This window comes from Chelonoidis abingdonii, chromosome 9 (genome assembly GCF_003597395.2).
Source record: "Chelonoidis abingdonii isolate Lonesome George chromosome 9, CheloAbing_2.0, whole genome shotgun sequence".
In the NCBI taxonomy this organism is placed as follows: Eukaryota; Metazoa; Chordata; order Testudines; family Testudinidae; genus Chelonoidis; species Chelonoidis abingdonii.
In genome coordinates, this window is record NC_133777.1 from 59,473,179 (window position 1) to 59,497,983 (window position 24,805).

Sequence of the window (24,805 nt, forward strand, 5' to 3'; positions counted from 1 at the left end):
AGATTTAACAAGATTTTATTAGTGCATTTTGGCAATTTACAGGAAAACCAGAGTCCAAGTCTGAGAGGCACCCCAAAGCTATCAAAAATGCCCATATAAAAGTACATCTCAGAAAGTATTAGCTAAGCTATAATACTTAGTTTACAGAACTTATCTTAAGAAAGCAAACAACACTGCTCATCACTGATTAGTCCCTGGTTCTAATCTTTGCTATTGCTTGCATATTTATAAGACTCTTTCGATGCAGTGAACATATTATTTGCTTCATTTAAAATATGCTTTTAGAAGACAATATACACTCATTAATATGTCTGATTAATAATGGAAATTTAAGTTATAAAAAATGGGCCAATTTATTCAAGTGGTATAACTCCAGCGATGTCAATGGAGCGTCATCCCTGATGTACTTGGGAATCTGTCTTCATCTGCCCTTGGTTTAGACAACAGAATGGATAGTCATTTTTAGAACAGTTTTTTTGTGTTTGTTTTTTGAGGGAGAAGGGACCACTATGCCAGTTGTTGTGTATCCAAAACAAGTCTACATTCTCTTTTCTTTAATTAAGAGCCTCATCTACTTGATACTTAGCTCAAAGAGCACTTTTCAGTCCTAAACAAGGGAGTGATTTCCTGTTCTCAAGAATAATCTGCCAAAGAAAACATTAACAAGAAAGTCCAAGAGCCAAACAAATCACTTTCAAATTGATACATGTTTTGCACCTAGAAGGGTTTGTAGGATAAGTTGTTTCTATGATTTTTATGGTAAACTTATGTTATATTTTAATTAGTGCTGAGACACTAGAGTTTAAAAATTCATATAAAATATACGATATCTATTGAAGTTTATCCTTTTCAAATCTTACATATCAGATATTAAAATGTACAATGTAATTATTATTTATACAGTATATGCAAACTGAATCCGCAAATGCTTTTTTGAGTTATATACAAGACAGCTGATAACATGGTTTAAATTACAAAAGAATATGGGGGTATGAACACTGTTTTGTGATCTAAATAAAATGATATAATTTACTCTTACATATTCAATGCACTTTATAGAATCTAGCTACATGGATCTCATTGGCTATTCCAGAAACCCCCTAATTTCCAGTGTTGTAAGACACATTTATCTAAACCAGTGTTGATAAACACGATATTGCATTATAAAAACATTTTTACAGTTTGACTTAGGTACATATACTCAAAGGCCAAAAGGACCCACTGATCATCTAGTCTGACCTCCTGACAGTGGAACTATGCTGATTTACACCAGCTGATGATCTGATCCTAAATCTTTAACTGTTCTCTGAGTAACAAACTTTTTCCCCTCTCCCTCCTTCATCATCAAAGACCACACATTATCCATCAATCAAGTCTGAACAAAATTCAGTTATAAAATCCTTGTCTTTTCTTTTAGTTAGTGATTTCTGTGCAGCACATCCGATATCAAGATGTTTTTAATTAGCACAGTTTCTTCAGTCCTGTTCATTTAGTTTAGAAATTAATCCATATTTCAAGTTATTCTATAAATCATAATATATTTTTTAAGAGGAAACTTTTGCAAGGAAGACCCAAGATCCAGTTGCTCTGACGCAAGCCCAGTGCAGTTTCACAGTCAGATTGGTTGATTTTTTTCTTTACTCAGAGTTAATGAGACCTGTATGACATTTTCAGAAGAAATTCCATTGAACCCTTTGAAAGCATAATGAATTTCCTTTGATATTTATAATAAAACACAGCCCAATGTTTCCCCCATTCTTTCACAATCTCCAAGCAAATGCCATTTGCTGAGAAACTCCCCCATATGATTGTTGTTTTTGAACCTTTGCCTATGTAACTAACTGCATTGGGCTCCATTATGATTTAGGGGAACAAAAGATTAACATCTTTTGTAAACATGCACCTTTCATCCATCTTTTAATTCAGTCTTCATCCAGCCACCTGAAGCTTAAAGATTGCTGCCATATAATAAACCAGCCTCATCACATGATCAAGATAAACTGCTTGTGGAGCCATCTTGCCATGTAAGATGTCAAGAGATGCTTGTGTAATGAACGGTGGCTGTGTACCCATGAGAACACCAGAATCAGAAGTGGGGTTCAATTAAAAAATCTTCAGCATCAAGATCACGGGCATCTATCACTTGAACAAAGTAGGAACAATGAGGGCCTATCGACACTTGAAACACTACAGCGACATAGCTGCAGCGCTGTAGTATTTCAGTGTACGCACTACCTGTGCGGATGGGAGGGGTTCTCCCATAGGCGATCCACTTCCCTGAGAGACAGTAACTAGGTCGATGGAAGAATTCCATCAGAGGGAGTGATGATCACATGAACTAGGCAAGCATACCATATATGCACTGAGTATACAAAAATCAACCACCATCAGAAGAGTTTTGTGTAGCTTGAAGGCTTGTCTTTCACCAACCAAAGTTGGTCTAGTATAAGATATTACCTCACCCACCTTGTGTCTCACTATCATCTCTGGCACATATTAATGTATTTGAAGATCCTGTCAATAGTTTCACTTCCCATTTATAATTCTGATAAACTTCAAACTGGATGTAAAATGGTGGAATCCCAGTTCAGCCAGCTTAGTCTCTCAGAAACCATTAGGGCACCAAGTCTCAGGCACCATAGTGTAATTCAAGGAAAGATCCTCCACATAAGGTTAAAACAACAGTTACCACTGATGTCAGGGTGTGAGTAGTTTCAGTGTATTTGCTACTTGGTCACAAGACCATTCCTCTGCTGTGCAGTATAAAAATAGCTCCTCAGTTCAGGGGTCTATAGAAAGTAACCCATTTTAATAAAAAGTAGGGGGCCTTGTCCTCAGGCCCTTTCCCAGTGGAGCAATTTCTATGCCTTTTCACTAGGAGAAACAGGTTTATCCCTTCACTGGTAATAATGCAGAACCAGTATTTTGGGGGGAGGGGGGGGGTTAATTAAACATTTAAGAGCTACTTCTATAGTAGCACAGGTTATAATAAAACACTTTAGATAAGCAGATACTATACAGATCTCCTTCCGACTATATTTGAAGTAATTTACATATTCCTTGATTTTTTTGGGTGGCGGGGGTCTGGGAGGAAACAAACACACACTTACTTTGAATTTTGAAGGTACACCTCTACCTCGATATAATGTTGTCCTTGGGAGCCAAACAATCTTACCACGTTATAGGTGAAACCGCGTTATATTGAACTTGCTTTGATCTACCAGAGTGCACAACCCTGCCCCACCCCCGGAGCACTGATTTACCGCATTATATCTGAATTCGTGTTATATTGGGTCGCCTTATATCGAGGTAGAGGTGTAGTATAATACTGAACTTTGCTTTTTAGAAAATGAACATTTTCACTGTTCAGAAGTTGAAGTCCAGGTTCACTAGGCCCTAACTCTCCAGATTCACACACACAGTGAGATCTACTGTGCATACAAACTTGCAGAATTGATGCCTTAGTTGATATTCCATTCCATTGCTTTGGACTCTTTGAACAATTAATGTTTCTGCAAGTGTTCCAAACTATCCACCCCAATGCAGTCACTTGTGATTCTGTCCTGAAAAATGTGCTATTTTATTTGCCAGTTACAAAGTGCAATTTCAAGATAAACTTCTCTAACAAGCATCCAAAAACATGAAAAACTTGGTAGTAAGCGAGGCATTTATTAGATGTAGATTACTGATCATTTTAATTAAAAACACAATCTCTTACTTTGTTTCTACAGCTGGTGCCAAAGTTTAAAATCTTGGGTTAAGGTTGGGGAACACATTCATTTTGTGAAACCCTGAGGCATGCCTAGTGTCCTCCAGTAATAATATGAAATGCTAGAGCAACACTAAGTAACAGTACATTTTTTAAAATAAATGCAGCTGTGACTAATATAAAGTTACTCTTTTTAAAAACTCATTTGAATAAAGCCATAAGAAAACATTTAAAAATAAAATTAGCATTATTTTTTAAAGTCTGGGATTATAAACAAGATGTGAAAAAGCATCCCTGTATTCAAATACTCACAAGTAGAGTAGATGGAGTAATTTCTGCTGGCACATGGAAGTTGGGCATGAGATGTTAAGCCAAATTTTGAAGAAATAGTCTTCTCAATCAAAATCCAAAATCACATAATAGAATAATGCAGCTACTGCCCTTTGAAGAGAAAATTCTGCTCTGTAGTTATCAATTCCTCTTTCCAGGGCAAAATAGGCCAAGAACAAATCCAAATCCAAATGCAGGGCTTTGGCTACAAGACTTGGTCCTGATTCTACAAACATTTATCACTGAATAGAATTGCTTACAGTTAACTGTAGTAGAAACCGAGGTCTCAATCCAACAAAGCAGTGAAGCTTAGTGCTTACTACTGAGCAAGCAATATGTTCACTAGCAAGTGTTTGTAGGATCAAGCTCTTTGATAGTTATCTAAGGTACACAGCTCCGCTGTAAACATTCTGCAAAAGAATGTTGGATATATTAGTGGACCTTTTCGGGGCAAAAAGAGCCTTTAGGACTGTAACAGGTGATCCATCCAAGAAGAAAAGAGGTGGCTTGCAAATCAATGCCCTTTTGCAAGAGAATTATAGATTTTACACCTAATTATATTAGATTGAAAATAAAATAAATTACAGTTTAATTTTACAGAAAGAATTTCAACACACAATCAGAAAAACTATACAACTGTACAACAGTCTCTCCTTCAATGTGTTTGAAATATGACAAATTGCACTAAACAGCTTCCTCTCAAGAAGCAATACATACTGCATTTTCATGCTGCTCTTCTTCCATAACCACATGCAAAACACTAATGTCAGTAGCAACTTCAGATATGGAGCTACTAAAAAGCTGCACACAGAAAATGTTGAGCAAAACTCTCGGCTGCTGGTCTTCTCTGTGGCCGCTTAGCTTAATTCTTATCAGCTGCAAAAGGCACTTGCTTATTGAAGGAATGCACTGACTTGTGTGTTTAAGATGTATTATTCTTCACAGTAAACTCCAAGACTCTCTTGAATGGGGTGTATGTCCTCACAGGTCTTGAAGTTTCAGGAGACCTTCTGCTGTCGATGTTTGTACTACTAAGAGATGAAAAAGACATTTTAACTGTCAAAGTCTCTGAGGTTCAACTTGACATGTCAATTTGGGCAGCTGACTGTAAACTTCACTGCAAAGAACTTGTGTCTTGAAGGTTCTTTTTGATACTGGCTCTAGAAGCTGTAACGCACGTTAGATACACGCCTGATATTTTTAAAAATGTCATGAAGAACTCTTGATAATCTTATGCCAGATACTAGCAAGTTTGGGATGTGAGCATCAACAAATCACATATTAGACTATATAGCAACACAGGTGCTCTAATTTAACATGCTTGTGACATGGAATTAAAAAATAAAATTGACTGTAAAATGTTTCATAAAAACTAAAGTAGGTAGATGTCATGGATAAGTTTCAAGAATGGGAGAAATCTGAGAGCTATGCAAAGCTGCTTTGAGATCTAAAGGGGCTCCAAGAAGCACCACAAAGAAGGGTTTGTCAACTTCATAGTGCCATTAAATTACTCTCTAGGCTCAAAGTTGCTAAACAAGTTGAAAAACTGACATCTTAGTTTTTATATCAGGAGGGCAAATTATACAAGATAATTTACTGATTTCATGTGCCTACTTGCATTCCTCAAAATTAAATATTTATTTTGCAGGGCTGTTAAAATGGATTAGTGTACTGCTGGGTGTTTTAAAAATGGCAAAGCTATTGGGGTTTATTGTTCATGGACAATTATTACTTTTTATTTTAAGTGCATTTTGAGCAAGTTCTATCCCCCTCCTAATGCAAGTGCACAGAGCCTTGGTTATAGCCGAACTAACATGGTTCCACTGAAGCATGTAAGAGAGAGAGTGTAGCCCATACAAATAGGCTGTGAAGACACTCTTCCCCTCAAAGCAAAGAAAGCAGTTTAGGTAAAAGCTCAAGAGATAAAACATAACTATGCAGATCCACTGGCCAGTCCCCATGTAGGGCTGGGAGCATGTACAATAACTACGGCAGCCTTAAAAGGAGCTCTACTGCCACTACTCAACCTTTAGAAGGAGTCACTATTTTTTCCTCCCACCCCTGAAGCTTGTATTAGTCAGGCTTGGAACAGGATTCACCTAGTTACACACAGGTAGTTCAGCAGTTAATATGTTAATAGTTATATTGTAATAGCTTTCAGAGGAGCTCGTATAGCAAACAGTGATCAACAGTATGTTATTTCCTATATTAGGTTCCTGTAGTATTTCAGATAATATCTAGCAATTTTAAGCAAACACTGATTTTTAAAATAATGATGGACCATGTATGTTATGAATACACAACATTAGCCTAATTTGAATGATGGATCAGCCAAATTCCAGTACTGCCCAACATACTAGATACTTTATGCAACCTAACTGAAGTGCTAAAGTTCTGTTGCTATGTTCTGCTGCATTCACAGTAGGAAAACTTGAATGCTATTTTTCCTACAAGTCACAAGAACAATTCTTTGATAGCCCCCAAAAGATGGAACTCTAGGAGTCTAGGTTTAACTCCTTGCTCATTTCAACCTTTTGTAGTTAAATACTCCAGGAGTCTCTACCATGTTCCATCATTTAAAGGAAAGAAACATGTTTGTTGTAGGTGTCAGAAATTAAGTCAATGGTAAATATCATTTCTATGCTACACACCACTCTGTATGCCATGAAGAAAAAGATCATTGACTAAAAGTATGTTAACTATTAGACTGCAGATAAGTTCTTGAGAAATTACTGTTGGTAGAGATATAAACTGTTGTTCCAAATCCACATGCTGTTTTAATGGATAGGTTTATTGACAGAGTGATTTTCTGCAGAGAACCCTTTCCAGTAAAATTCGTTGAAGTTCTGAATACCTGGATGGAAGATCACATCCTACTCCGATCTCTCTTGTTTCTACATTAGTCCTTGGCTGGGTTTCCATTAAGTAGTCCAACCTGTCTTGTAATTCTTTATTCTGGAAAAGAAGGATTTGCTGCATGACCTTTCAAGTTGCATTTTCCAAGAAGACAAAAGTTTAAATGATTTCAGCTCATTAACATTGTATTTTCTCTTTTAACTAATGAAGTCCAGTATAAGACTTTCTTCATCAACATTCTAAAAATATTATTTAGAATACACAAAATTTACTTATTTTTGGAAAATAAAGTTACTGTAAAACATAAGTCAATCAATGATGTTCATATAGAATGCTAGACTTTTTAATGTCGCTGAAGTGTAAATGTATAACTATGTTACAGTTCAACATGAATGTGAAGATTATTTATTACATGCATTCATGATGATCATGATGTCACAACTATTTCTGTTTCCATATTCAAGACCAGTTACAACATACAATGATTTTACATAAAGAAAATATCAGATACCATGGTTCTAACTCTAACAGTTCTTGTAAATCACATCAAAACAATTTTAACCCTTAAAAGAGTAAAGCTAATTTAAGTCCTTACCTCGCATTCTAGGAAAGAGATTTTTTCTAGAAGCTGCTTTATAAACAATTCCTTTTGCATGATCTTTTTCTTTAATATTTCGATCTGTGAATGAAAAAAATAAGGAAGATGTTAATTCAAAGAGGTTTAAAAAAAAAAAAAAAAAAAAGGACTTTATTCCATAAACAAACGAAAACTCATTGGATTTCAGTGCGCAGCCAACATTGTACTTTCTGTTCTAGAATGTGTATATATTCCAGAACAGTTTGAATTCAAAAGGGTCAGCTTGGATGGTTTATACCATGGTCACAGACATGTACTAACCTGGCTTATGGCAGATGCAATGGTCATACATGTGTACTAACATGGCTTCTGACACTTTATGCATTTTTAGAATATAGAAAGTAAACAAAAGTTTTCAAGTAACAACTAGCTGATATAAAAATATGTAAAAAATAAAACAGGAATTCCATTACAGGGTTCAGAGGATTCTGCTCTTAGGGGTTTTGAACTCACCCAAAACTTTTATTATATGGTTGCTAATTTCTTGCCCTTTTTTTGGCATTTATTTAGCATAGCATGAAAATTAAAATATTTCTATATGAAAACTTTTATATTTCATAGTTGTGGAAAAAAGTCATTACCAACAATTACTTGTCAGATTGACGATAAAACAATAACAAGAGGCCACCTCAACAGTAATGTGACATTTTCTGCCCTCTGTAGGGAACATTAACATTGATATAGTGTTAATAACTTAAGATTCTCCCCTTCATTAGGGCAACCTTTCACCACTCAATTTGTGCAAACTTGTCCTAAAGCTAACTTACCCAGCTAAAAGAGGATCTCTCTTGAGTAGTGGGATCCTTGCATATTCTAGAGCCAGGGTAGCAATTTTTATCACACGTCCCTCCCAGCCACCACTGCAATGGATGTGGCCAGAGAAAGATAGGCATGGCCAGAATGCCACAGAGCTCCCCAGTTGCAGTACCAGTCCCTTGGGGTCACTGGTAGCTGGCTCAAGGCTGCTCTTAATCTGGGGGACTGGTTCAGCTCAAGTAGCCTCTGAAAGCCTCTACTGTCCCCCTGCCAAGTTGCGCTGATGCTGCTTGCCTGCAGCTGAGGTTCTGGCCCAATATGTGCACTTCTGTCTCTTATGAAGGAGTATTTTTAAGAAACCTGTCGACTGATTGCTTAAGTGAGTTCCACTGAAGTCGATCTGAATGCTGTTTAGAACAGAACACTAGTATAACTACTCCATTTTGTGTTTTGAGCTGACAAGACTGAAGAGATGAACACTGAAAGCTTTGCAAAAGTACATTCTGAAAATCTAAAGGAGAAAAAGGGACGCTGTGTGTGTGTGTGTGTGGGTGGTGTGTGTGTGTGTGTGTGTGAATGAATGAGAGAGAATATGAACTGAATGATGTAGTTTCAGGCACAAGGGAGAGACACAGCATCAAGAGTGACAGAAGATAGCCCAGGTTACAACCTACATTACAAAAATTACACTTTTCAAGAACAATTTCGGGTTAACTACTTGTGCCACTACAGTGGACTGGGTATAGCCTTAAAACGTTGGTTTTAAAACCATTCATGATACGGCTAAACCGTGCTAGCCGTGATGGTTGTTAGTACAGTTTCTGTACTATAGGCTAGTACAAAGAGGAAATTTTGGAGGGAGGCCTCAGAGGAGCAGAAATGGACATTTTCCAGTACTTACTACACGTATGTAAGAAGTGATACCTGAACACTGAACAATGCAAAACCAATGCTACATTCAAAGTACATGAATTACTTTGTTGCTCCAGATTTGTATGTTGTATTAAATGGCCATTGTCTAGACTTTAGGCCTGAAATTTAGGTTATTAGTAATACACTAATATGTACCAGTAATACATGACTTAATACACGAGGCTGTACCCCTTTAAGAACAAAATGACACTACTTAGTTATTCATTCTATTAACAAATATTTTAAAATTAGTTTTTAAGTTATTAATGGTATTTTCTAAACTGTTTAAGGATTCCTTAATGGTCTGGATGAAGGGACGCTGACAAGTTTTATGTTACTAGAAACACCCCCCTATATTATTAAAGTGAAATTTCTTTTAAATCTAGTTTTTTTTTTATTTGCTATATATACTATGTTTTCTTAATTTATTTCCAGCACAGACAATAATAATGAAGTCAGATTAACTTTTAGGTAAAGCTGGTAGAAATTTTTCAATGAAAAGATATTTGGATGAAAAACCAAACAAAAAATAATTAGTGAAATTACTTGATGGCTCTGCTTTCAGCTTCTGAATGCTGTAATGTTTTGCTTCCACTTCCTGGAAATACTTAAGAACCACCTTTTCTAATGGTCTTTGAAAGGTCACATTTCTGTTTACATCCCAACTATATTTTGGAATTTGAGTCAATGGTGTCCCTCTAATATAAAATACAATTGTTGGCATAAATATAGCTTTTAATCTAAAAATAATATATTTTAAAGGGTGCAAGTCATGTCCTATATGCAGCAAAAGGGCTGATAGCCAATAGCATTTATTGGATTCTGCACTCTATATGAAGCTAAGTCACATCAGGACTTAAACAGTTAAGTTCCAGTCCACCTTTACTGAATTATCAACCACTTAAAAAAAATAAACCAAAAGATCACATTAACAACTGGAATCTGGTTTCACTGAAGTCAGGATGAATTCTGATATTGGATTTCCATGGAAGCAGAATCAGATATCCAGTTAGACTTTTAGCAAACCTAAAAGTCCTGCATGTAGTATGTCCTCCTGCTCATGGAATGCCCCAATGACATAAGTGATTTTACTGTTAACCACAGATGCTGGAATACAACATATGAAAAAAAAAAAAGTCATGCATGCAGATTCTTCTTTAGACCTGCTATACTAGCATACAACCTAGTACTGTGCAGATGAAGGAAGGGGAATGCTACAGGACCTGCCGCTCAGCAAAACTGGATATGCCATAGCACAAAAACCTAAACATTCCCCCCGCCCCCTCCACAATTAAATTCAATAATTTGGGCTGTGAGCCAAGAAAAATTACATAAATGCCTATAACTATGTTGCCATAAGAAAAATTATTAAAATACCCATGAGTGATAAAAATAGGTATTTTCTATAAAATTCTCATTAAACTAAATGGATTTTACTCTATCAGATTTCTGAATGCCGTGACCTTTACATATAAAATTTTAAGGAAAAAAAGTAAAAAACTATTTATTCATAGATGTGCAGTAAAGTTTTATTTTAATAATTAAATTTAAAAAACAGCCAATCAGAAGGCAACGGAAGTTCCAAATAATTCAATTTTCCACTTATAACTGTCACTGTGGTACACTGGAGAGATAAGGTGTTTGAGGTAATATCATTAACATGCATCAGAGTAAAACAATTTCCAAAAACCTGGCCAGCTTTCTCTCTTTCTTCATTTCATCTTTTTTTCTCCTTTTTAAAATTATTTTTTATTAAACTGTTTTTTTGCAATTAAAAACACATTTCTATGTAAAACTCTCTAGCATATCTGAAAATAATCAATTAAAAAAGTTTCAGAGAAAGAGGAAAAGAATCTGAAAAATTCAATTTAAATATTAAATACAATGGCCGTCACTTTCACAAAATATCCATTGCAAACCAATATAAAAAAATCAATGAGTGCAAAAACCCCCAAAACAGTTCTAAAGAGAAAGACCTGGAAAAGGTTAGAGTAAAACACAGATTAAAAAAAAAAAAAAAAAAAAAAAAAAAAAAAGGGAAAGAACTTAAAGCCTAAGATTTGTGAAGACAATAATAAAAAGAAGTACAGCCACCATGGGTATTTATCTTAATAAAAGTGATGTTTCTAATATGTATTTCTAATAATCTATTTTCAATAAATGTGCCATAAAAAGAGGTGCCAATTCAGTTATTATTGAAAAAAAGGCAAGAGTAAATTCCAAACTGTGAATTTTTCAACCAAATGATAATGATAAAATACACAGGAGTGAAGAAATGCTACGATCAACTCATCCATTTCTTTGCAAATAGGGGGTTTATTTTCAGTTCAAGCTGGTGCTCGTTCCTCTGTTTTTCACTTTAAATAGCAGATTCTTCTCTGGCTAAAATATAGTTCCATTAGCATTGCCTTTAAAACTAGAATTTAAGTGATCTTTTCAGCTTTCATATCTTCATAGAAAAGTAATGTTTATAGCACCTGCAGACACTTGACAGCTATTGATCCTGGTCTTTAATTACTGCTGTGTCTAACACTATAATTATAATTATAGTTCAGCCAGCATTTTCATTATAAGTGGGTTTAGTCTTTTCACAATTTTAAAAGTGGAATAAACTGACAGTATAAATGTTCTCTCATGGTGGTATTTGGTATTAATATTCTGTTCCCCAGCCATGCACAGAAGGAAATCATTTTGGTATTAGAGATCTGTATGTGTAGCAAGAGCAGAGGTTCAGCTTGAAACCAAGTACAGCTGTGTAATCAGAGGACAATTTTACCCTTACTGAGGCAGATCCTGTTACTGGAGATATCATACAGTAGTTGGTGCCAATTCTGATTTTTAAATTAATTTGGAAAACAAATGTTTTTATTTAGAGTAGTAATCTAATTAGACACCAATAAATATTTTTGAAAGCGAACTAGGGCCTTACATCTTTAACTTTTCATAACAGCTTGTCTTACTGGCTTACCAGCGTGATTATAATTCAAAAGCTCTATACAATGAAAGATAAAATTGAGCAAAGAAGCTGGTTCAGTATCACACAGTCAGGTACAAGCACACGTTGTCTCATTAAAATGGAATCAACATATATATTCACATGTATTCCACATCTATTCAGAGTTAACACTGTATATACAGATCTGAATGATCTGGAAATCTAGAATTAAAAGGAACATATTGAAATCCAGAATGGAACATCAAAATGGAAAGCTTGATGGACTCTTCCACCTCTCCCCAACATGGTATTCTATGATTTGGCATCAGATTTATTGCATTTGTGTTCCAACACAGGAGTCACTACTGGCTCTGGAGACTGAACTAAACACACCAACAGCAACATATCTTGGCTCATTTTAACATGGCTTTATGGCTGCAGTTCAATTCTATTAATCCTTTTCTTCAATTCCTTTGGAGGACTGTGCTAAAATTGTAGATGAGTAAGTATACAAGTGTATAAGAAAAGCAAAGATTCCTATGGCCTAAAAGTATATTTGTTTATATCAGTAAAAACAATATGGGGTAAGATCAATAGAGGATCTGATTGGACCATGTGGATTACACTTGCAGTGAGTTGTTACACAAAATACCTAATTCCTCAAATCCTATAACGCTGATATTTTATGTTATATATAAGGAACACTTAATTCAATCCAAGATTTTAGCTATGTTGACTAAAATGATCCTAATCCAGTAGGGGCAAAATACACCCAGCAGTGGACAAGCCACAGATGTCTCTCCATGGTGCAGGTACGAGGACAGAGGTGCAGACAGACTTTGCACCCCCTAAATGTGGCAGAGCTATTCTCTGTGCCAAAAGCACAGAGGACAGCATGGAGGATGAGCAGGAATGTAGCTAGTGAGCTTGCAGTTATTCTGATCCTTTGAAGGGGAAAGTCAGGTTCTTAGCGACTGCTGCAGTTGCCTGGAGGACCTGGAGGAGCCACCACAAAAGGGCTACAAAGCTGCAGAAGCCTTGTCCATGAGCTGATAATGGATTTAGACCTCCACATCCCCTGGGTAGAATTCTCCACTAAGACCTGGTCTACACTATAGAGGGGTGGGGGGTGCCGATGTAAGATACGCAACTTCAGCTACAGGAACGGAGTAGCTGAAGTTGACGGATCTTATTTCGACTTCCCTCCCATCCTCACAGCGCGGGATCGATGTCCGCAGCTCCCCCATTGACTCTGCTTCTGCCTCTCGCCCTGGTGGAGTTCTAGAGTCAACGGGAGCGCGTTCAGGGATCGATTTTTCACATCTAGATTGTAAACCTGATTGTATAAAAGTTTTAAAGGACTATGATACCCCTGATGAAGAGATACTACATTTAAAGGAAACATGGGAAAGGAAGCAACAACTTTGGATGAGTATAAAAGATATATTAAATAAAGCATTAAATTAAACACAATACATAGGTACAGTACATTGACATAAGTAACATTGCATAATGTTACTTTGCATAAAGTAACATTGCATAAAGTGATCTTCACTATGTGAGGAATGTAACAAGGATATTGGCTCAAATACGCACTCTTTCTGGTAAAATGTTTTTAAAATAGCAGTAATACTTCAATCTTTCATAGTGCTTTACATTTTGCAAAGAGCTAGACAAACATTAACTTATGGAAACTAATCTAACACACACACAACATCTCAACACACAGAAAAAGAAGGTCTTTGGCATGAGCACTGGTAGCATAAAACACACACACAGTATGTGGGGCAAAAGACCAAAAAGCCATGAAGTCAGAGTCTCAGAGCTGGGATATCTTGCAGAAAGAAGTGGGTTTTAAGCAGCCTGTTCAAGGCATAGGTGAATATGTATGGGGAGAGGAGGAGCATGACAAGTTAAAGATGATAATCAGGCTGAGAGCCTGACAGGAAGGATGGCAGAATTATCCACAATGAAAGGTGTGGGGGAGAAGTGTGGAGCAGTTTAGGACAAAAATAATCCTCAAACTCTTCTCAGACTCACTCCTGGATCCACTGCAATCTGGCTTCTATTCTCTGCACTCCACTGAAAGTGTTATCAACAAAATCTAAAAGGACACTTTTCTGGCTAAGACTTGGAGCCTCTAATCCATTCTTATTCTTGATCTTTACTTAGCTTTCAGTACTGTTGGTCACTCCCTACTAGGCATCCTGTACCACCAGGTGGTTTTCATGGCATTGTCCTCTCACCATTCTTCTCCTCCTTCTCTGACTGCTATTCTGGTGTGTCCCATAGCCCCTCTCTGGGGGAGCCCCACAGGGCTCTAACCTGGCACTTGACACTGTTCCCTTTACACCTTCTCTCAGCTGTTCTTATCTTTTCTCAAAAGTTCCACCAACATCTCTACACAGAGTCACAACTGTTCCTCTCCTCAGATCCATACTAGCCCATCAAACATATCTGACTATTTCTCCAACACTGTTATTTGTATAGAGCCTAGGGATCCTAATCAGAGCTGAAAACCTCATTGACGTGCATCCCCTAAAAGATTCTAGATGGCTAGTCATCAGCACAACTTTAATATGGCCACTCTAAAGCCCTTTCTTCTTCTTCTCAGTGCTCACCATCTTACCTCAATTTCTGTTGTCATTGACCACACGCCCATCCTCCCTGTCCTGCAACATCAAGGTCATCTTTAACTCTCAATCTCTCACCACACATTCAGATCATCATCAGATCTTGTACTGTGTCTCTCCACAATGCTTAGATAATCCAACCCTTCCATTTCACCCCATCACTGAAGATGCTTGACCATGCTCTCTTCTCTCTCACCTTAGATACAAAGACCTTCTCAAATTCCCTTCCCTGCTAAAACAGACTGTCAATCCTCTCTTTGAAAAATTATTCCCCTGACTTCTCCTGGCCTAGGCACTCAAGTTTAAACCTTTTACTTTTTGCTTCAAGGCCCTACCAATCATCATCCTGGACTACATCTTGGAACTCTACTTTGCTCTCTTTCATGTCAACAAAGACGCTGGTTTTGACATTTACTTAATTTCTTTTGCCTTCTCCTGTTCTCTTCTATACTGCCTTCTGTGAATAGTACAAACTCTCAAATTCAGTGCATCAGGCTCTCACTCTCTCCTCTTCCCAATCTCTTTCACAGAGCCACTCTATCTGAAGCTCCAAACAAGACTGAGAATATTTTAAAAGAAACAATCTAATACAACTCCTTTCTCTGGGTCTCCCAGAGTTTCCTGTCTGTACTGAAAAGTTAATATTAGTTTTATACAATTTGATCTTGAGATGATGAGAGACATCTGATAGGAAATAGCCAGAAATGTAAGGTTAATGGTGGAAAATTTGATTTGGGAGTCATCTGCATAAAGCTAGGTATCTGAACCCAGGACAGTGCATAAGATCATTAAAAGAAGAACAGAAAGCAAAGAACATTGCCCTGGGACAAAGATGTGGGAAAGGAGAAGAAGCTCTACAAAAAGAAATGTTGAAGGAGTGAATAGTGAGGTTAGAGGAGAATCAAGAGAGTACAAAGTAATAAAATGTCAAGGAAATGAGAAAGAGAAAGAGAATGACAAAAAAAAGAAAGAAAAGAAAATATTTAAGAGAATGATAAAATCATGTCAATCTTTGCCTTTTTTAAAAAGGGACTGTGTACATGGCACAACTTTTAATATATTTTTTGGCTAAATATCCATTTCAGAGCTGGAAGCTTGAAAATGTGTATTGATTTATCAGATTGGATTAGATCCAGTAGTTATTTAAATTCACCCAAGATTTACTACATGATATCTTCCAGTTGAAGTTATTTCTCAGTACATCACATTGTACATTTACATGAGTATTGAACAGTAAAATATAAATGGCTTTTATAATATACATCTGCCATTAGTGAATTTGACATCATAACATGGTGACACATGACAAACAAAAATGGACAAAAGTTATAAACATGACTAAACTTATTACATTACAAGCACACAATGGACTAAACAATACAGGACAGACAAGACATTACAACATTGACTAGAATGCTCAGCCTTCGTCATCTTTTTAGGGAGACAGTTGCTGTACAGGAAAGACCAGATTTCATTCTAAGACTCTGATGTTCCATTCAACTTTAATTTTTCAATAAGCCATGTTTATTGTATTCTAGGCATTAGAGATGAGATTTTTCCATGGGGCTCTATCAAAAATCAATAAGAATGAGCATCTTATTCCCTCAGGCCCCATTAGAAACTCCAGACTCAGATAATATCTTATACCTTTAACGTCACAGTTTTAATTCTCTCTCTCTGTGTATATATACATGTATCAGTAAAAACAGATTTAACATAGTTACAGTAATAGATATTATTACTCAAGCTAGGTTTAGTGTAAGTTATTGCACTAATTTAAAGGGACTTTCTAATCTGTCTAGTTCTAGTAATATTACACCAGTCTTTGATCTCCATCTACTGCTACAGTAGCTCTGAGGAATCACTGGTGTTCTACTGTGTTAGAAGTGTTTGTACAGTGTCTCGCATAACCGGGTACGGACTTCCTGATTAGGGGCTACTATAACACAATAACAACATGGGTTTAAGTATGCTAGTTGGTTTGCTGCTCCAAGAACAGATCATTCCAATCCAAGCTGCAGAGGTCAATGCCTTGCAAAGTGGACTCTATAGATGAAGCTTGACCAGCAATGACAGATTGATTCTGCCACAAATACATGAATGAACATTTCCACCAAAAATCTCTGGTGGTTCTATTTTTGTTGTTTGTAAAGGTCCAATACATTCCATGTAGGATGTTGGACTGTGTAGCTTCATTTCTTAGATTCACTGAGGAATTCCAAATGTTTATGATTCTCTGCCATTTCTGCTTTGCAGTTGCTCTTCTTAAGCCATGTTCCCATGTGGCTTTTCTTTCTCTGTGTGGGCTCCTTTGTTGAAAAATAAATAGACATTGTATCCCACCCAAGTATAGAGTTTTGTTAGTAAAAATACAGCATCCCAGTTTGGATGGTGACTCCACATTCCATGTTTCAGTGTTGATTCTTTTACAGTTTTAAAAGTCTTTCCATATTAAAAGTGGTGATGCCATGTAATATGCTTGGAGTTTCTGAAATGTCTCGATTAAGCAGTTTTCAGCTGGTTATATAGCCTTTTTTGTCAAGATTCCTTCTCTTTTCCATTTGTTCAATATAATATGTATCTTCATTATTCAGGGTAGGATTCACTCCTTGGCAGGTGGTATACAAATATTTTCCCTTTCATGCCAATATCTGCTACAATAAAAAAAAAGGATATAGCTTCTTTTTCGTATGCCTGGCCGCCACTTATCTTCCAATGAATCTGAGACTAAATGTGGAGAACAGCTCGTGTGCCATAACCTGGAGACAGTTCAATTCAGTAGGTTAGGGGAATGTCATTCTAAATGTCTATTCTGTAGATAATTCCTTGCCAAGTTAAAAAAAAAACCACTTCTTTCCCCTTTAAATCTCTCTCTTTCCCAAAACACTCAGTTTCAAATTTCAAATTCATTCCTCTCTCAGTGATGAAATGCTTATTATGTCTAATAAAGTCCCTTGTGTAATGAAAATGCGATCTTGTTTTTACAGCATAATAATCAAAAGCAAAGGAAAGAAACTTCAGATCTTTTTAAATTTCACCAGGTTGAAAGTTAGCACAGTCACTCAGCCTAGATGAATACTTTTGTTTGTTTTTTTTAAAAAACTAAAAATAATTTGATTTAAATTTTATTTTTTATTTTAAGTTCTTTTAAGTTGTTGTTTTTCTTAATTTAAGTCCCTGAATGAGGTTTTTTTGGGGATGGAGACAATTACATCTATCCTCCACCAATGCAAGAGAAGGAAAAGATCACTTTAAAGAGCAAGATTTCACCCAGGTCCCTTAGACACCTGTTTCTGTTTTTTAAGTAGACAAAAAAAGTGAGGCAAAGGTTTGGCAGCAACACTATTACAAAGGTCAGAAGCACTGCTATCATCTTGCCTCAGGTCTTATACATCTGCATCTGCCTCTCCAGTTCTGTGTCATCTTATTGGTGGCTGATCTCTCCAGTGAAAGTGTTTTGAAGAAAACATTTCTGCCCACTCCAATGAGACAGTTCTGCCTAAGACTTTCACCACCTTTTACCTTTCTTTCACTGCATTTACACAGGAGAGCAAGAAGCAGACTATTGATAAGAGTCTCTCAATTTCTCCCATATTGATATTTATCCACTTCGATTTATCGACCGAGATCCAGATGATCCATCTTCTCTGACAGTCTGTCTCCTTTCACTTCCTTTCCTAAAAATACCTGCACTGTAAACTTCCTAAAGTTGGCACAATTTATTATTTAAAATATGAATATGCCATGCCATCAAACATTGAGATTCTCCATCTGCCATGGTGGCGGGGTCTTTCACAAACAGCCATTGGCATGGTAAGTAAAAAGGACGTACAGTGTATTGTGTAGGGGGCAAGACCAGATGACTATAGGAAAGTAGTGAGAAACAGGTGTGTTAACCCCAGGCTAAACAAATCCCTAGGACCATGGTAACCAAATGGCAGTTTTTCCAGGTTAATCAAGACACCTGGGGCCAATTAAGATCTTTCTAGAAAGCAGTGGAGACAGCTAGGTTGATTGGGACAACTGAAGCCAATCAAGGGCTGGCTGGAACTAGTTAAAAGCCTCCCAGTTGGAGGCATGTATCAGCAGCTGTAGGAGGAAGCTGTGCTGCTGGAGAAACTGGGCAGGACAAACCCTATCAGGCACAAGGAAGGAGGCCTTGAGGCAAGGGTGAAGTAGATGTTGAGGAAGGGGGGGCTGCTGCAGGGAAGTCGCCCAGGGAATTGTATTTGTCCTGTTTCAAAAAGTCAGCTACAAATAGCTGCTACTATTAGGGTCCCTGGGCTGGAGTCCGGAGTAGAAGGTGGCCCTGGGTTCCCCCTCTCTCCCCCTACTCTCCCTGATTAATCACATAGACAGAGACAAAGACTGTGTGAGGCAGGGTTGCTTCTTCCCACTTCCTTTGCTGGCTTACAATGAAAGTGGCTTAGTAGGCTGTGACCATTTTCCCTGAGAGAGAGGGGACTACATGGAGGGTTACAGTGAGCCTCTGAGGCTAGTGTAATCTGCCTGGAAACGTGGGACCCACTGAGACAAGGTTGGAGGTTTGTCACAATTGGGAACACATTTATTTAACAAGTAAGGTCTGCTTTGAGAAAATCTGTCAGTGCTAAGTCATCTGCAATTCTTCCCTACTTATAACACCATACTTTGTTAATATGCAACAACAACAGCTGGCAAGAAAGTTCTCTAACCAACAATTATCTTTGTCTCACACAGTAAAGAAACCCTATAAGGGTGCAAAATGTCTTTGTGTGGGATCAAATGCAAAGAGATGTTGAAGGTCACAGACTCCAGCATACTTCCATTTCATCTCTAATTTAAACATTTCTTTTCCTCTTGCAGTTTCTGTGCTTCTGTTAAATTTGTGTCTTGAAACTACTACTAGTTTGTCAAGCTGACCAAACTTTTACTAAAGCATGTAAGATGAGGGTTTATTTTAAGATAGGAAGAACTTTGGAGAAAACACACTCTTGGCATGTCGAACACAGAAGGTTGATCTTGGGCTTGATCTTTAGTCCTACTGAAGGCAATGGCAAAGCTATCAATGAATTCAATGCCAGCAAGATTAGGGCCTCTGTGAAGGGCAGGGTTTAATAGCATTATTTTATGGGACTCCTTCTGCATGAACTCTTAGTCATTTTGTTCATCTTCCCTTACTGCTTTCCTATATCCACACTTCACTTCTCACTGCTCCTTTTGGACATGTCTAGACTAGGGCTGACCACAACCTGCTAAAACTTTCTTTTAAATCTTGGACACTGTCTACACTCGTGTTTAAGTGTACTAGCTAGCATATTTCCTAATCTAGACAGCGTCTCTATCAGCCCCTTCTAGTTTCATGCAACCCTTCATGCTTGTAGCATCCCCTTAATTATTGTTTGCCAAGTGCCCTCAGGCTCCTCCTACAACAGAACTAAAGATCTACCTATTATGTGGAGCACTCTAGCCATAAAAACTCCTTTCCAGTCCATGTTTGCTCATTTTTGGATTCTTCTGTAAAGAACCTGTGTTTGCTTTTAAATTTTAGACACTCTGGGGCATGGTCTCTTATTTATTTGGCACCTTCTACACACGGGACACAGAATATATGGGATTTCCCACAGACTCTTGGTACAAAGGTAAGAGCTAGCACAAAGCTGCCTCTGTATAGGAATAAGTATTGCACTACAGTGGAGCTAGGCTGAAAAATTATAAAAAGAAAACATCTTAACTTTTTCATACAGGAAAATCTTATCGCAGAGTGAACAGGAATTGGGGAAAATATGAAAAGAAATTGGGTAGAGGAGTCTAAGTTTTGATAGTTCCTTCTCAAGGTATCTCAAATCTGGTGTGAACAGTGAAAACAGACCCCTACAGGGTTGACAGTTCTGGTGGGAAGATTGCACTCCAACTTTGGGGCGTCTGGTACCAGATCTATCTCCTATTAGAACCTATAGGAATTGGATCAGGCAGAGATGAGGCACTGCCTGGCTGACTAAGCTGTACAGTCTCCTGGGATCTAACAATCATCCAGTTGGGATGGTGCCATATTAAGATACTTCTATGGCCCCCATTACCATGGTGTTTGAGCGGCTGACAAACTTTAATGTATTCATCCTCATAGCACCCTGGTGATACCGTCATAATAAAGATGTTCAATTCAGACCTCAACTATCCCTCATTTTAAAGGACACCATTCATCTTAGCCTCTCGCCATTTATATCCCACACCGATTTGTTGCTCCTCCACTTTTATTGCTGAAAATAATTTATCAGAATAAATTAAAAAAACCTGAGTTTACAGTGTTCTTTACACTGAAAGAATGAATCTCATAGCATTTAAGTCTACATTTGGGTGCTGAGGTGTAACAAAAGCTGATGCTGTAGTCAAGCAAGCAGATGCTTACCTGAGCTTCTAACTTAGCTCTATAGATTAAAGCTTCTTGTTAAAAAACCATATTTCCTTCACCTGATACAAGCATTGTTGATATTTCAACAATCCATCTAATTTAGATACCACATATTGCTGTTCTGGGATTTCTAGAGTAACTTGTTTTCTTAAAGTCATGCCATGGTGATGTTAAATTGCATTCTAAAATAATTTCCTAATTGTAAAATACTTTGTCACCCTTTTTCAATGATACTACTTAAATTGATGTTATCATTCTTCATAAGAAACACATCCCTATAAACAGTAGGATGGATTTTTGTTTTTGAATAGAGACGAGGCATGAATGTACTTCAATAATGACTAAAAGTACCTTAATAAATTTTATCTCCCCAAGTTACTAGCTATTTCCTTTTGCATTATCTAAATATTTTAAAAGACTAACAGAAGCAGCAGTTCTGGGTATACTCTATTGAGCACAAATTTCTGAAACTTACCTAACTGTGGAGCTCTAAAATCTCCCATATTTAGGAGATACATTAAGTATGTCTGCCATCATTTAATTTACTTTCAAACCATTGGTGCCACTGTCTTCTCAGACACCATTTCCATGGTGTCCATTCCTTCAACGCCCCACCAAAAGCAGAAATTCTGGTCCTGACATCTCAGGTATCTGTCAGGAGCACTGATTCACTTACGCAATTGTCATAAACAGATAAGAAAAGTTAATAGCACAGAAGTACTTTATATCCCTTTGACTGTAAAGGGTTAACAAGTTCAGTAAGCCTGGCTGTCACCTGACCAGAGAACCAATCAGGAGACAGGATACTTTCAAATCTTGAGGGAGGGGGAAGTTTTCTGGGTGCTGCTTATTTTTGGTTGTTGTTCACTCTGGGCTCAAGGGACCAGACGTGCAACAGGTTCTCCTCCAAAAACTCCTGATACAGGTTCTTATAGATTCAAAATAGTGAGTACTAGATAGATAAAGCGAGTTAGGCTTATGTTTGTTTTCTTTATTTGCAAATGGCATTGCTGGAAAGTTTTAAATTTTTGTGCATTTGGCTGAGAGGAGTTCAGTGTGTGTTTTTCTGAAAGGCATTTTAATTTGGTACTTGTAATACTTAGGCGGGGAGGGTATTCCCAGTGCTATAGCTAAAAAACACTGTACCTATTCATTTAATTTAAAAAGTATAATTTTTACTGTTTTTCCTCTCTTTAAAAGTTCTTGTTTAAGACCTGATACTTTTTTTTATTCTGGGAGACCCAAGGGGACTGGGTCGTGGATTCACACAAGGGAATTCGGTGGGGGAGAAAGAAGGGCAGGGGAGAGAGAGGCTAAGTTTCTCTGGTGTCAGGGATTATGTCTCTATCAGAAAGAGTCTGGGAGGGGAAGGAGAAGGAGGGAGGAGGTGAATTGTCCTCTTGTTTGTGATTCAAGGCGTTTGAATCACAGTGATCTTCCAGGGTAACCCAGGGAGGGGAAGCCTGGGAGAGGCAACAGTGGGGGAAAGGGTTTACTTTCCCTGTGTTAAGATCCAGAGGGTCTGGGTCTTGGGGGTGCCCAGGCAAGGTTTTGGGCGGACCAGAGTGTACCAGGCACTGGAATTCCTGGTTGGTGGCAGCTCTACAGGTTCTAAGCTGGTAATTAAGCTTAGAGGAATTCATGCTGGTACCCCATCTTTTGGACACTAAAGGTTCAGAATGGGGAATTGTACCATGACAGCAATGAATCCACTCCAAGAAATTCTGTTTGAAGCTTTCATTTCAGAATAGACATAAAAGCATGACATCTATTGTGCTTTATCTATAGGTAAATGAAGTATTTAAAGGGAGTGCACAAGCAACTGGGTGGGAACATTAACAAGAACCTCTTCCCCATTATGGACTGTTCTTTTTTTGTAGCAGCTCTAGTTTCTATCATATACAAGACTGCTTTACTCTAGCCTTTTGAATAAATACAACCATTTGAATACAGTAATAAAAAAAAAAAGCAGTTAGATTTAGATGTAGCCTGAAACACAGTACTTTAGAATGCCTGGGAAAGCATAAACTAACCCATATCCTTATGCAGTTAAGGAAATAGGGCTCCCAAATTTATTGCAGAATCCATTAAGAACTACAGAAAGTAAAAAATACAGCTCTAATTGTGCTCTGAGATGTGCACAGAACACTATGTGGGCACAGCAATCCACACACACAAAGCTTATTGTAAGTTCAAGGCCCAAGCTTGTATCTGGCATTATCTGATCTGATGAGAGATGACCAATCACAAACTCCTGCCTTGGGAATGCCAAAAACTGTTAGTGGTGAAAAAGGAGAAAGTAGTAAGGGAAGTTGGATCACCTTAAAAGAAAATGAAAAAGAAGGTGGTGCCACTGAAAAGGTCCATGTGACGCTCATGATGAAATTGAACAACAAAGATGCCAACAGTTTCTTGTAATTTTACATTCCTTATGGCTGTGTGACAATATGAATTTTCCCAATTGCCATTATTTTCAAAAAGAATTCAAGGCAACAGCCTTTTATCTTAACTAAGTGGAGACTTGGTTGGTGTCATACGACTTTCTATTCTCTAGGATGATGACAGTGATTAAATTATCCATCTGAGCAGAAAGCTTGTTTAAAAGCTCTAGAGTGATTCAAAAAGGCATTCCAAGACAAATATACACTTCTATATTATAAGGATGCAACCAGACAAACTCACCCTTCAGTTATTTTACTGAAGTTTATGAAGTTACACTAGGAATGAATTTGGTCCAATATTTTTGTTTGCTTATGCCAAAACACTCAATGTGGAAAGAATGCAGTTGTAGAACCACTAGTGAGCCAAGTACGTACAATTATATTGAGACAAATTACTAACAAATTGCACCCATGCAATTTAGTACATATTTTGCAATAAAGACCAAAAATTAGCTCATCCTATTTACCGTTTCTTCACAAATATTCCTGGAATCACCTTGCCTGCCCTGCATGTCACGGCTAAAGAGAGAATTCTACTAGTTTTGTGAAAGAAGAATCTGCAGCGTGCACGTTTGCTTATCTACGCTGAAATGAAATTTCAGTAATAATTCTTAATATGTTCTGCCAGTAATCAAATAAATGAGCACAGGAGAGGGAGAAAATGAATCCTGTCTATGCTGTGGTATAAAGGTTTTAACAACATGTTGGGAGCGGTTGGTTGATGTGTAGGTGGTGAAGCCATGAGTTAGGCAGGTCATCCAAGCAAAAGTGCCAATAAAAACTTTATACTACTGTGTTATGCACTCAGTATATGCCACACATTTTACACCCAGAAATAGATATTTTTGTATCCCTTTGCCTACTCATTTTCTTGCTACCTATTTTTGTATCCCTCTGCCTGTAAAACTAGGCTCCCTTAATATTAAATGTACAATTATATAGGACTCTACAGGAGAGTATCCAGGATAATAACTAATCATTAAAACACCTCTAAAAATGGCCTAAAATATCTTTTCCACGTTTAACACTATCACGATTTTAAAATCAAACGTCTCAAGACTAGAATGGGTTGAAAATTTTCCAATTTTGTCAAGTTTTACTCTTAATACATTTTTGTGAAAACTGCATCAGAATCAGCTTTAGTTAGGGGCATTCAAGATTAGAAGGAAGTGCTGCAGGGCAGACCCTCAGCTGGTATAAATCAT

General features: G+C 37.3%; 1 protein-coding gene across 1 annotated transcript in view; it reads right to left on the reverse strand.

The window, feature by feature from the left end:
* The window catches only part of MYZAP (myocardial zonula adherens protein), a 96,889-nt gene that overhangs the window by 13,501 nt on the left and 58,583 nt on the right, over positions 1-24,805 (reverse strand). Inside the window, exons 11-12 of the mRNA XM_032774113.2 lie at positions 7,491-7,574; positions 6,894-6,994 (exon numbers count right to left, since the gene is read on the reverse strand). Coding sequence (XP_032630004.1) covers positions 6,894-6,994; positions 7,491-7,574 — 185 coding nt within the window. The remainder of the gene's footprint in view (positions 1-6,893; positions 6,995-7,490; positions 7,575-24,805) is intronic.